The sequence below is a fragment of the Panicum virgatum genome, chromosome 2K (assembly GCF_016808335.1).
Source record: "Panicum virgatum strain AP13 chromosome 2K, P.virgatum_v5, whole genome shotgun sequence".
NCBI lineage: Eukaryota > Viridiplantae > Streptophyta > Magnoliopsida > Poales > Poaceae > Panicum > Panicum virgatum.
In genome coordinates, this window is record NC_053137.1 from 62,716,117 (window position 1) to 62,730,896 (window position 14,780).

At 45.6% G+C, this 14,780-nt stretch overlaps 1 protein-coding gene across 1 annotated transcript; it reads left to right on the forward strand.

Annotated features, from left to right (window-relative positions):
* Nucleotides 1-8,530: 8,530 nt before the first annotated feature.
* On the forward strand, nt 8,531-11,346 carry LOC120693374 (pentatricopeptide repeat-containing protein At5g02860-like). Its single transcript, XM_039976795.1, has one exon. The coding sequence runs from the start codon at nt 8,664-8,666 to the stop codon at nt 11,064-11,066; it is 2,403 nt and encodes an 800-aa protein (XP_039832729.1). The 5' UTR covers nt 8,531-8,663; the 3' UTR covers nt 11,067-11,346.
* Nucleotides 11,347-14,780: the final 3,434 nt, after the last annotated feature.

A 14,780-nucleotide genomic window follows, 5' to 3' on the forward strand; every position in this document is an offset into this window, starting at 1 on the left:
CCCGCCCCATAAGCCCATACCAGGCCATTAGAGCCCCATTCATTTACGTTATTGGGCCTGTAAGCTGCCGGGAGAGAGATCATCGGCCGTCCGGCCCAGCACTCCTCACTGAGGCTCTGAATCCGGTTTTTTTTCCCATTTTTACTATTATAAGAAAGGTCACTCGTTGGTTTAGTATTTTTAAACGGGCTCTTACAGATTTAGCACTACTGTAGCTGGAAATCTTACGTCTTTACCACTTTTGCCTACGTGGCAGGACACGACGGTAGGCGACGTTGGCGCCCGGTCAGCAAGTCGAGGCGAAATGTCCTTTGTGCCCCCGCCCCTTTGTTCATGTGCCCATGACCCCCGGTCCAGCCCGTTGACCGCTCCCACTCTCCTCACCCCCCTCTCGCTATCCCGCCGCCGCCTTTCTTCCCCACTGCGCCGCCGCCGCCGCCTCTCCCATCCCGCCTCCCCCAACGCAACGGCGGCCTTTGGCTCTTGCCATGGTGACCGCAATTCCATTCCGCCGCGACTAAGGGAAAGGTACGTGGGCTTGTTTCCTCATGGCCACCTGCAGCGATTAGGGTTAGGTTTTGCGGGATCTCAGGTTTTGCGGCTTTTGATTTCTTGTTTCTCGGTTCAGGCGTGTGATGTAATAGGTCGCCATCTCCCGTGGTCGCAATGGATCCTGGTGATTGCCCTCCCTGGTGAGTTCTTAAGCTCCACCCGATGAATGTGTCTACTATGCATAGCAAGAGCGTGTGTGGGTCCTCATTTGTTTTCATTATTTATGATAATGCCAGGATCGAACCTGGTAGTGCGTTTAGGCTAGTTGTTAAGGTTTCTCCATATGTTGCTGATTGTGAATATGTGCTAGTGGAAATGGCAGAGCAGCAGCATAACATATGGTTTGATAGGAACAGTCAGTACTGGCTCAATTCAGTGAGGATTTGGCCTCAAAGATTATATGGGGGCCTAGTCAAACACTGGCAGTTTGGGTTCTTGACCAAGATACTGGGTCTGAGTGGAAGCTAAGGAGGGATGAACATATGCAGCAGATGATTAAGGACAGATGGGATGAGAGGCAGGCTATTCTTGTAGTAGATGTTGTGAGCAAGGACTCTATTAAGGGAAAATCTTCATCAGATGCTTCAAAAGGTAGATGTGTCTCTGGTGTGACTAATGAAACCAATGCAGAGGCTACTGATGTTGAAGGATGTGGTGATACCCACAGTTCCCCGCAAGCAGCACCTGCTCAACAGCCACCAGCAGTTGATTGGAGCACTCTGACCATTTTAGAGAACCCAGATGATGATGGTATAGCTGCACAGCTTGTTGATGAGGACCTTGTATTTGAGGCAATGGGATTCAAGGATGTTGTGGAACCAGAAGAAGTTGGTCATGGACAAGATATGTCATTTCCAGCTATGTCAGCAGAGATGCAGGAAGACATCAATGAAGCAGCTGTAAATGTTGATGACACAGCTGATGAGGACCCACTATATGAATGGGACAGGGACCAGCCTGATCTGAGTGTAGGCATCTGCTACCCCAGCATGCCAGAGTTGAGGTTTGCAGCTAAGCAGCATGCTATTGTTAACGAGTTTGAGCTTCAAACTGAGCACTCTGACAAAGAAATGTACAGGGTTTGCTGTGCAGCTCTAGGGTGTCCATGGAAACTTAGAGCTAGAACATAGCATGATGGTAGTGTCAGGGTATAACTTCTAAAATTTGTTCATACTGTGATTGTTACTTACTTATTTGTGGTTGTTTGCATACTCTGATATTTTACTTATTTAATTATAATTGAACCTAACTTAATTTCTATTTTGTAAATGCAGATACAAATAAATGAGGGACAACATCAGTGTGTATCTACACAAAGAGTTCTGAGCAAGATGACATCAATAAACTGGGTGGCAGAGAGAGCTATTCCATTGCTCAAGATGAACCCAACAATGGGGACTTCAGAAATGCAAAAGCAGTTGGGATTCAAATACAACATTGAAATCCCCTACCAGATAGTGTACAATGGGACAAAGAGAGCATCTGAGAGGATTTTTGGTAAGTGGACTGATTCCATTGATTGGTTGTATAGGTTTAAGGCAGAGATAGAATTGAGATCTCCAGGCAGTGTGGTAGAGATAGACACTGTCACTGATGAGGATGACAAAGTTAGGTTTAGCAAATTTTCCTGTGCCTTCAAAGCTAGTATAGATGGTTTCTTGAATGGCTGCGGGCCTTACCTTAGTATAGATGCCACTCATCTAAATAGCATGTGGTGTGGCCACATGCCTGCAGCATTAGTTTTGGATGGGCACAATTGGATGTTTCCAGTGGCCTTTGGTTTTTTTGAAGGAGAGAGCAAGGAAAATTGGATTTGGTTCATGCAACAACTTAAGAAATCAATAGGCCCCATGCAGCATTTAGCTATCTGTACAGATGCATGCAAGGGACTAGAGTCATCTGTCAAAGATGTGTTTCCAGATGCAGAGTGGAGAGAATGTTTCTGACATTTAATGGATAACCTAAAGAACTACTACACCGGTGATGTATATGCCAAAAACATGTGGCCTGCAGCTAGAGCATATTCTCCACATAAATTCAAATATTTCTTTGACAAGGTGCTGGCAGCTAGTCCAGACATCCAGAAATGGTTAGATGAGCATCATCCTTTTCTTTGGGCAAGAAGCAAGTTCTCTCCAGACATCAAGTGTGACTATATAAACAACAATTTAGCTGAATATTGGAATGCATGGATCAAAGAGATGAAAGACCTACCTCTGCATTGCATGGCAGATGCTATTAGAGAGAAGGTAATGATCTTGTTTGCCAAAAGGAGGAAGATTTCCACATCATTGCCTCATGGTATATTGCCTGCTGTGATACATCAGCTCAATGCTGTATCTAGGGGACTAGGACACTTGATGATTTCCAAAGGTCACCCAAATGAAGCTGAAGTCACAGAGGTGTACAAAGATGAAGAAGTTAGAAGACATGTTGTGTACTTGTCTCAAAAAATTTGCACATGCAGACAGTGGCAAGTGACTGGTAAACCATGTCCACATGCATTAACTGTGATAACTAGCATGAGGCAACCTGACATGGGTTCTTTTGTGGACAACTACTATTCAGTGGCCAAGTTTCAAGCAGCTTATGCAGGCATTATTCCTAGCATTACTGATAGGAATCAATGGCCTGAAGTTGACAAGGGGTTTACACTGCACCCTCCTATCCAGAAAAAGAAAGAGCCAGGAAGATTGAGGAAAAATAGGATCAAACCAGCTAGGGAGAAATCAGGCAAAGCAACTAGGCAAGTCAGGTGCCCTAACTGTCTTGAGTATGGTCACAGAGCTACTAGCTCGAAGTGTCACTTGACTAGAAAAAAAAAGGTGCATAACTACTTTATTTTTCCTAGTGTCTTCACATAATTTCTTACTTTGTAACCATGATCCATTACACTTTTTTACAGGAAGAAACCTAAGAAGAAGAATCCTGCCAAGTCTGAGAGGAAAAAGAAGTCCAAGCCAACTGCTGCTAATGCTACTGAACTGTAACAGAACCGCCCAAATTAAACCGGCTTAAGTGCGCTAACTATCATCTTAATTGTTAATCAAGTTGCCACGCACTTAAAACGGTGTAATCCGGTCGTCTGTCGGGTTAAGGATCGAAAAACACTGGAAGTCTCGCACGAAGACGAGCATAGATGATTACAAGCAGACAAAATTTCTCAAATTTAATTTACAAAGAAGAGCTTTACAAAATGAGTTTTAAAACAAATTATCAGAGTTCAACATGCAGCGAAATTTAAATAGAAGTTTAGTTTAGAAAAAAAACAATAGTAACTACAATGACGTGAGGACGTCACATCGAGCCCATCGATGTGGATCCTGGTTAACTCCAACCAGCAGCAGTTACCTGAAAACAGGGTGACAACAAACCCTGAGTATACTAATACTCAGCAAGGCTTACCCGACTATGGGTACACTTAGCCCACTATCTAGACATGCAAAGCTTTTTGGCTCTGGAGTTTGTTTTGCTGAAAAGCTACTAATACTGGATCCTTACTTTCAATATTTTAGCTCAATTTAAGTTTATCAAGTACCAACTAGATTTGCCTGAACATCTAAAGTAAGCATGGTTGATCACATTAATCTTTACAGAGTACCACAAACATATCTCATCATACTTCTCTTCTCATTTTCACTTCTTTACTACGATGTAACACAGTGACCAACCGTTCCCATCATTACCCCGACGTCTGAATCACGCCTGCCAAAACCCGGGTGAAAGGCCCCTCACAGCGAACTACCAGAGAACTAGGAGACGGCATACACTCCAACACCCGCCATCATTCCACTCCCAGAGTAGCAGGTCGCGATTCAAAGTATCGTTGCAAATCAGGCATTTAGCTTACCGGTTTCGACTACCTCCTACTTCCGGAGTTGTAGGAGGTAACAGCTGAGTATGGATGCTCATGATGCGATGCATTTCGATACAAAGCAATTGAAGAACCGACAGATCTGACATGCATCTACTGAGTAGCCACCACAAAGAAGGTAACAGCTGAACGATTTAAGTGCTTAGGTGCGGTTCAGAAGTTCAACTCGTTTTAGCCTGAAGTGTTTCCTTCAAAACAACAGCTACTAAACTATTTAGGACGATTAATCGCACATCTAGAGCACAAGGAAAACATAAAACTACGGACTTAGAATTAACTAACCACAAGAATCAGGGATAAAAACCGAAGCTAGGAACTAATTAAAGATCACAACTTAACACGCCATAAGGATCTAGTAGCACAACTTTTCTATCATGAAAAACTACTGATAAGGAGTGCATAAATAAATTACCAACATTTATTGATATAGAAAAGTATTTCTTTTAGCCCTAGAAGGGAAATCAAGCAATATTAGATCCACAAACATACACATAGACTATGCACCTGAAAATTTTTCAGTGGACTACGCATATAAAGAGTAATCTACTGAATAAATTTCATAATTTTTAGAGCAACCGAACAACCCGTATTAAATAAACTAGCTTAAACACAAACTAATTTTTTAGCAGGGGAAAAAGTGACATTTCACAAGCATGAGTATTTTTCCTCTGAAGATCTTGATTTTAGAAACCTAAGAAAATTTAGTTTGAATTTTTAGCATTTTTCTATAATTTGTTACACATTTATGAAATATCAGCCAAATTAAACAATTTTGAAATGAAATAAAAAACAACCCTAAATAGGGGGCTGACGACTAGGTCCCACCCGTCAGTGGGAGGGAGCCCAGCCCAGCTCTCCTGCTCTCACGCGCGCCCAGGAACAGCCAACTCCAAGGACTAGAGGAGCACTAGCAAGGGAAGTTGCTGCAAAAGCAAAGAGAGATGCAGAAGAAGCAGAACTGAAGGCAGCAGCAGCAAGAGAAGCAGCAGAAGCAGCAGCAAGGGAAGAGGTTGAAGCTACCAGGAATGAATTTGCATCATCTGTCCCTGAGGCAAGTGAAGAAGCACCCTTTGAATCTATGGCTTTGGCAGTGATTAATGGTCCAGAACCCATTTAGACTACCCCCATCAAAAAGGTTATTGTCATTGTCTATAACATCTTTTTCCAAAGTATTTAAGTCATTTGTTCAATGTGTGTACTTGTTTCCATGGCAAGATACTATTCTCAGATGGTGAATATGGCAAGAAACTTACACCAAAGAAGAAGACCTTGGCAAGTAAAGTGAAAAAAACACCACCTAAGAAGAAAGCACACAAGAGCAAGTGAGGAGTGAGCTGTGAGAAGTGAGCAGTGACGCTAGTGTCTTTTGTGGTGTATGATTGGCCAAAATACTGTATTTTGCATGGCCTTTGGCAACTTCTGTGTTGTATGAATAATTGTAGTTGGGAACTCCATGTATTTTCTGTTGGTAACATTTATCATGTCCTATGTGTTATGTCATGGTCATCTTTTCTGTTCAATTTGTATCCATTTGCTCATTCAAATTACCTCATTTCATTTGCTCATTCAATTTGCATTTAAAAGCAGCTGAGCACTTTACAAACTAGACATGAACACACTCCATGTTTTCATTTGCTCAGTCAAGTTCATTCCCTACTAAAACACACTACTGTCTACATCAGTTCATTGCAATAGATTTTACCACAAACGCCAATACAACTACTGCAATACAATCAATGAAAATGTTCATTTTCCACATCAGTCTCTCCATCTTGTTCTCCAGTTGCTTCATCCCCTCATCTTCAACAGGTGCTTCATCCTCTTCTCCTCCATGTTCATCAATCTGCTGACAGCATATCCTGACGATCTTCTGTAGCGAAAATGGCCTCTCATGCCATATTTCAATATAATGTTTTGACGATTGATGACACACACAACACTTGGACTAATGTGATTGTTAAGATGACTATTCTCAGGCTTTTAGGTTCAAGTGATGACAAAGAGAAGAGAGGCGTAGCAAGGCCCGAAGGGCCACCCCTGAAACCTCTTCGGTCCAAAGGACAAGGAATCGAAGAGACTGTGAAGAAATTCAATACACCGGTTGAACCGACGTTAAGGAAAAGACACACGCCGGTGTAATTGTCCAGAAGCTGGAAACTGAAGATACACTCACCGGATTAACCGACGTTGAAGAAAATGCATACGTCGGTGCATTGCCAAACGAAGACCGATGAAAATACATACACCGGTTGAACCGACGATGCATCGGTCAATTGCATCGGTTCAGTTGTCCAGAGAGGTGGTTTTTGGAGGAACGTGAAGAAGTTACAATCACCGGTTAAACCGACGCTAATTTTACATACACCGGTTGATTGCATCGGTTAAACCGGCGATACACCGGTTAATTGCTAACAGCTAGTTTTTCACGTAGCAGTTTACATACACCGGTTAAACCGATGATGGCTTTTGGGGTACGTCGGATTAACCGGCGTTACGCAGTTTTCTGGCAGCTTTTCTCCAACGGCTATATTTGCTTGTGCTGCCTATATATACCCCCAAGGCCGGGTCATTTGAGAGGGCTGGAGTTCAAGGAAGTATACAAGAGCTAAAGATCATCTCCAACCACCATAGAGTTTCATTGTACATCATATAGGCTTAAGCACACTTGTGAGAGTGCTTAGTGCTTGTTTAGGCTTAGTTCTTGAGAGAACTAGCTTGAGAGAAAGCCTTGCTGCGGCAAGCACCTTGTGTACTCGTCGTGTGACCCTCCGACTTGGTGTGGAGTGGCAACGACACTTTGTGCGGGGAAGGAGGCCCCTACTTGGTGTTAAAGCTCCAAGATAGTGAAGACGGTGCCGTGGTGACGCTTCGAGATAGACGGTGGCGGTGACCTCGTCTTTGTGACTTGGCGTCACTTAGCCTTTGCTTGTCGGGAGCCTTGGAGGCGTGGCAAGACGGTGATCAAGCGAAGAGACTCGGCATCACACTTGTTCTTTGTGAGCAAGTGGCCGTGGACGTAGGGAGGGACTTTGGTGTCCTAACCGAACCACGTTAAATCATGTGTCTTGGTGTCTTCACGGGAGTTTGCATATCCTCTCCCTTACCGCTTTACTTACCGCATTACGTTTCCGCATTTACTCTTTTTTGCTTACCTTTACTTTCCTAGTTAGTTTGATTAGGATTGGCTATAGGTGGCAAGTCTTTTGGGGTAAGTAGAGGGTAGCATAGATAAACCTTAGTCATAACTAGCATGTGTAGGACGTGTTAGGTTTATCTTATGCAATTAGATTGAGCCCTAGGATAGAAAAGCGATTAGTGACCCTATTCACCCCCTCCCCCTCTAGGGTCGGACACCCCGGTGATCCTTACATCTTCTTCTCCACCAGCTCATCCAAATACTCCCTCTGAAATTTATAGAAGCCATACAGCTTCGGATTCTGCAAAAAAACGATTAACATTGAAACCCTAGGTTTGATTGAAAATGGAGAAAAACTCACAACTTACCCCATTTCTCGGGCATTTGAAGAAGATGCACCCCTTGTTATGACTTTCCAGCTTGACCACGCGAAGCTCAATCACCCGAGCAATATCACAATCGGGGCACACGATCAAAGGCAGCCCAGTCTTTTTACCGACCGGATGCTGCTTGCACACGGAGCTCACTCCTCTCCCCTACCTCCTCGTTGCCCTACTCGTGCTTGAGCTGGAGGAGTCGGCCCTCTGCGCCATAGCCTTGGCTGCCGTTGCGCTGGGGGAGGCGGGACGAAAGAGGCGGCGGCGGCGGCGCAGTGGGGAAGAAAGGCGTTGGCGGCGGCGAGATAGTGAGTGGGGGGTGAGGAGAGTGGGAGCGGTCAACGGGCTGGACCGGGGGTCACGGGCACATGAACAAAGGGGCGGGGGCACAAAGGACATTTCGCCCCGCCTTGCTGATCGGGCGCCAACGTGGCCTGCCGCCGTGTCCTGCCATATAGGCAAAAGTGGTAAAAATATAAAATTTCCAGTTACAGTAATGCTAAATCTGTAGGAGCCCGTTTAAGAGTGCTAATCCAGCTAGTGACCTTTCTTGTTATAATATAATGATAAAAATGTAAAAAAAACCCCTGAATCCGCGTCCTCTGGCAGGCACATCCATCCAATCCTCGTCTCCACCACGAGCGGCCGCGCCGGTGCCACCGCCACCCCTCCGGCCGCGGATAACCCCTAAACCCCGGCGGTTCCCGCCCGCCGCGGCCGCGCCATGGCCGAAACGCTCGCCCTCCCGCTCCCCCTCCGCGCACCGGCGCCGCCGCCGCGCCCTACTATCCCCAACCCCATCATCACCCACCGCCAGCCTCACACACCCTCCTCCTCCCCTCCTCGCCTCTTCTCCCCGACCTCCCTCCTCTCCACCTCCCGCCCCAACCCAGCCTCCTCCTCCCGCAAGCCGCGTCTCGGCCGCCCACTCGACCCCTCCCGAGGCGGGACCGGCGGCGACGACCAGCCGTGGCACCTGCCGCCGTCCCTCACCCTCCCCGCCCGCCGCGCGCTCGTCGCGCTCCTCGCCGACCCGGCGGAACACTCCTCCCCGCGCGACATCCTCGCCGCTCTCTCAGAGACCGATCTCGCCGCCGTCCTGAACGCGCTCGCCTCCCGCGGGGGGCACCCCGGCGTAGCGCTCGTCGCGGTCCGCGCCGCGCGGGACCTCCACGGTGACCGCGCCCTCCACCACCCGCGCGTGCTCCCAGCCGCCGTCCGCGTGCTCGCGCGCGCCGGCCGCCTCGCCGAGGCCTCCGCTCTCCTCGAGGCCGCGCTGGAGCCCGACGCCAGCGCATACACGGCGCTCGTGTCCGCGTTCTCCCGTGCCGGCCGGTTCCGGGACGCGGTCAACGTGTTCCGGCGCATGGTGGATAGAGGCGTGCGGCCGTCTCTCGTTACCTACAACGTCGTTCTCCATGTCTACTCCAAGATGACTGTACCGTGGAAGGAGGTTGTGGCGCTCGTCGACTCCATGAAGGAGGACGGTGTTGCAATGGACAGGTATACTTACAACACGCTCATCAGCTGTTGCCGTCGTAGGGGGCTTTACAGGGAGGCGGCACAGTTGTTTGATGAGATGAGGGCTGCTGGTTTCAAACCTGACAAGGTCACGTTCAATTCCCTGCTCGATGTGTATGGTAAGGCACGGAGGCATGAGGATGCAGTTGTGGTGCTCAAGGAGATGGAGAATGCAGGCTGTCCACCCAGTGTGGTGACCTACAATTCGCTCATCTCAGCATATGTGAAGGATGGGTTGCTGAAAGAGGCTCTGGAGCTGAAAACGGAGATGGAGGTGAAGGGGATGAAGCCTGATGTGGTTACATACACAACATTGATCTCTGGCCTTGACAGGATTGGCAAAATTGATGCAGCAGTAGGTACATACAATGAAATGGTGAGCAATGGGTGTAGCCCGAACTTGTGCACGTACAATGCATTGATCAAGATGCATGGGGTGAGGGGGAAGTTCATAGAGATGATGGCTGTCTTTGACGAGCTCAAGTCTGCTGGGTATGTGCCGGATGTTGTCACGTGGAACACACTCTTGGCTGTGTTCGGGCAGAATGGTCTAGACTCTGAGGTTTCTGGGGTGTTCAAGGAGATGAAGAAAGCTGGATATATCCCTGAGACTGACACATATGTTTCACTGATTAGCTCGTATAGTCGATGTGGTTTGTTTGACCAAGCAATGGAGATATACAAGAGGATGATGGAAGCTGGTATTTATCCAGACATTTCGACCTATAATGCTGTTCTATCTGCATTGGCTCGGGGTGGTCGCTGGGAACAGGCAGAAATGTTGTTTGCTGAAATGGCGGATAGGGATTGTAAGCCAAATGAGCTAAGTTATTCTTCACTGCTTCATGCATATGCTAATGCAAAGAAGTTGAACAAAATGAAAGCTCTGTCAGAAGATATATATGCGGAGAGGATTGAACCACACAACTGGCTAGTAAAAACATTGGTCTTGGTCAACAACAAAGTTAATAATTTATCTGAGACAGAAAAGGCATTCGAGGAACTAAGGAGGAGGCATTTCTCCCTGGATATTAATGTTCTTAATGCTATGGTATCCATATATGGAAAAAATAGGATGGTCAAGAAGGTGGAGGAGGTCCTTTCACTCATGAAGGAGAATTCTATCAACCACAGTACTGCAACCTATAATAGCCTGATGCATATGTATTCTCGTTTAGGTGATTGTGAAAAGTGTGAAACAATCCTCAGTGAGATCAAATCAAGTGGCATGCGCCCTGATCGATATTCATATAACACTGTGATATATGCATATGGAAGAAAAGGACAGATGAAAGAAGCCTCTAGGTTGTTCTCTGAGATGAAATGTTCAGGCGTGAAACCAGATATTGTAACATACAATATTTTCATCAAGAGCTATGTCGCCAACTCAATGTTTGAAGAAGCTATTGATTTAGTACGCTATATGGTTGCCCAAGGTTGCAGGCCCAATGAGAGAACTTGCAATTCAATATTGCAGGGCTATTGTAGACATGGAAGGATGGTAGAGGCCAAATCATTCCTTACCAACCTCCCTAAACTTTATCCTGGAATATCTAAACAAGAAAAACAGAAACTGTTAGAACTGTTGGCAAAACACACTTCTTAAGACGGTTGTTGAGAATGAAACCATTTTTGGTATTCCTGAGGATGATAAGTAGATAGTACTATTTTTTATTTGTCCTTAGTGGCATGTACATCACAGCGGATTGTACAGATTACATGTGTTGTGAAGAAGAATCAAAAGAACCTGTTGAAATACATATAGTTCCTCTGCTAACTTTGCAGGGGAACTCATGGTGTAGAACCTTCATACTGGATGAGCCACCTTGTTTTTGTAACTGCATCTACCATTTTGGATCTGATCTGTTGGTAGTTTTTCCTATTAATAATGTTACATGCACACATTTGTTGTCTTAATTTTATACTTAGATAACAGTACTATTTTTTAAGGTTATATGGTACATTTGTTGTTTTTCCTATTAACTGTTTTTGTAAGTTTATCTCTCTTGTTCTCTTTGCCAAAAAATTAAATTGTGTTTGCACTCACATACTGAAAACCAGTACATCTTGTTTTCTATTTTGGTAAAGTTATTTTAGAAGTTCTGCACATTTTTAGTCAATGTATGGATGTGAGGGACTGTACCACTTGTAACCCTTGAGTTGACTTGCTTTGTTATAGATCTGTATTTTCATTTGTGGGATTCTGTGAACCGTTATTAGTAGATCTGCAGGATTGTCTTGTGGTTTCTCTTTATATTTCAATGCAGGTGAATGTTGATGCAGACTAGTTTGAAAAATGTTATTTCAAAGATGTGTATCATGTGTCTAATGTACAGCTTTATTTGTCGGTACAAGAAGTCATGAACTTGTGCAAAGTCATGGTCAGACTCCTCAACATTTTTGTATGTCTGATTTGCTACATTATTTTTTTCATCGAAGTCCACAATTTCTTTTTTGTTGTATTGTCCTTACATTTGACTTCAGGAAAAGGTTTTCTCCAATATTTACCCTGATTGCTGAGGAACCTCTTGTGATTGCAGTTTATATCCTTACTGCCAGCTGATGTCCTGATGCAAGTCTGCCTACAGTGAAACCTGAGTGGGACCTCGGCATTAGATGCCATATTGCAAAATAATATACTGTACTTCTCTTGGATGTTACATGTATATATTTAGCTTGCACAGGTGAGTAGTCATTCACTTACTGTTCTAAGTTGTGAAATCTGAGTATGTTTTATCTACCACGGTTCTTTCCATGCCTGTATATGGTTCTTTGATTCTTTCCCTGATAAGTGACCACACATTATATATCTTTGATTGATGTCCAAGTACAAATTATATCGCTGGCATCTATCTGTATATTACCATAATTACAATTAGTTGCAATCTCCTAAATCATAGGCTGGACTCTGAATATTGAATAACATAGGCCTCATCTGCTCCAAGATAGGCTGTAATGTTGCAGTCTGCCACCCTGCCTGCTTAGTTGCACAGTAAGCTAAAGTTGTTATATTTCACCAGCCTTTGTTTGAACTTTTCAGTTGCATTCGTGCGGTTCACAGAAGACGTCTGCTTTTGTCTCAGTTACAGCAAGGTGATACAGCTCAGTTAATCTTCATGTACCAGATCATGTGTTCCTCACTTTTTGCAATAGTGTGCAATCAATACCAATCAGCCTTGCGTGCATCTTCAACTAAAGGCAGCCGATTTCTCCGGCCGGTACGCCGTACACATGATCTGTGGAAGTGCTCTACGGCTTTCTGCGAGGAAGATAACTGATATCTTCAGCTGGTAAGTTTTTTCTAACGCCATTGCTGCGCATGTTGATACTTCAGTTGGCCTTGCAAGGTGTGCCAACTGTGCGCAACGCACCCAAATTTGCTCCTCAGATCCTGCCGCAGCGCCGGCTGTCGCTTGCTTGCTGGCTTGGCCTGCCCCTGCTGGTGAGTGCCTAGTAATGGTAGGTTGTCATGAGGCATCTTTGCCGCCTCAGATGATGGAGGTTGCCATCAGGCGTGGGATGGATGCGCTCAAATCCCATCATGGTGTTGAGCATCTACGCTAAACCATGATGGGATCTACTGTTCCAACCCAACTTTCGGGGTGCCTTTTACTCCAGGAATTTTCAGAAAGCATCAAAGTAACTTTGTCGCCAGCTTTCAGAGAACAAATACCGGTACTATCACAAATCCCATACTGAAACTTCTGAAGTAAACCGCGACTGACTCTTCTGGCAATAAGCTGTTTTGCTTCATACTGCTGGCGGGGCAGGTTCTGAATTCTGATGGGTGGATCTACATCTCGCTCCGAACGTGAGCGCCACACATATATTCTTGCTTTTCCGGCCGCAAGTTGCAGCAACTGCAAATCCCTTTTATTCCGCGCGGATTGACAATAATTGCTCCGGACGATTTGTTTAACGTGGTACCGACACCGGTGGCACCGTGGCAGGAGCCATCAATGATTTGCGCGTCCCTCCCGTGAAAAAGGAATGCGCCGGCTGGGAGACCGCGACATCACTGCGGCTCGCCATAGCGCCGGCCGCCGAGCGCGCTGGAGGAATTGGGGAGGACGAACCAGCCTGGAACCATCGATCTTGCATTCTCGGGCAGGCTGGCCCGGGACAGCGGCTTGCGTCCGGCGCAGGCAAGGGGATCCCGGCGTTCGTGGTACGGTTCACGGGCGGGATTCACCGGGATCCGCGGCGCCAGAGAAGTGGTAATTCCGGGCGTCTTCAACGCGGTAAGACGTGAGAACCGTCTAATTTGATACTATTTTAAACGAACCGCTGGTCATTATCATCCAGATGAGAGTTAACACATGCTTGCCAGAGCGTGTGCCACGTGTTATCCCACATCTAGAGACACGAATAACCGACACGTCATTCATCCAAAATAATATCAAATCCGGTAGTCCCGGTATGTGCTTCAACATACGTCCAGGATTCAGCATATGCACACACCGTTTACAATCGAATACATCGCCAATTATCCACGAAGAGCAGTTTTACACACTTAATATTACAAGTTCAATATAGGTGGGTTTCAAACTTCACTTACAAGCCTTGGACTCATGATAGTCATATTAAACAGAAACATAAAGTTTATTGTATTTACATGCTCTCGCGAAGCTCGATTACGATAAAGACTTACAAAGGTAGTGGTGCCTTGCTCAAGGACAACATTACAGCCACCACGATCTACTCTTCCCCCACGTTTGGATCCGCAGGGTAGAAGTGGTCGAACACCACTTCGGGCTCACCTGCAACTAGGTTTAGAAAGCAACCTGAGTACAAAAGGTACTCGCAAGACTTACGCGATTACATAAACATGGATCATGCAATGGCTCAAGTAAAGGCTTTAAGGTTAAATAATTATTGCATAAGCATGAGCTTCCTAGAATATCTCCTAGCAAAATTAATTAGTGTTGCCCGAAACCCCCAAATAATTTTAGTTGATTAAAAGAGTAACATAATAAACAATAGATCATTGACAAGACATGATTTCAAAATCAACAATACCGGAACTCTCTAAGAGGAATTCGGTGAACCAAGAGTTTACTCATATCCGAGAGCGCGGCAATTCGAATTGATTATAACCTTGCAAGGGTGTACTACTTTACCCACACGACGCGAGGACCATGCGACTCACCCAACCGATCACGCCGGGCAAGGGGTACTCACGTCAACCGTTCCCAACAAGGTTCGATCATTGAACCTCACACCTAGATTACGAGTAGAGACTTAGTTCCACCAGGGACATCTCTAAACTTTCCTACACAAAGGTCCACCTGGGGACACACTAAGCCTCTCTGCATAGCCC

Coding starts and splice junctions, on each gene's coding strand:
- LOC120693374 (XM_039976795.1), top strand. CDS start 8,664: ATGGCCGAAACGCTCGCCCTCCCGCTCCCCCTCCGCGCACCGGCGCCG.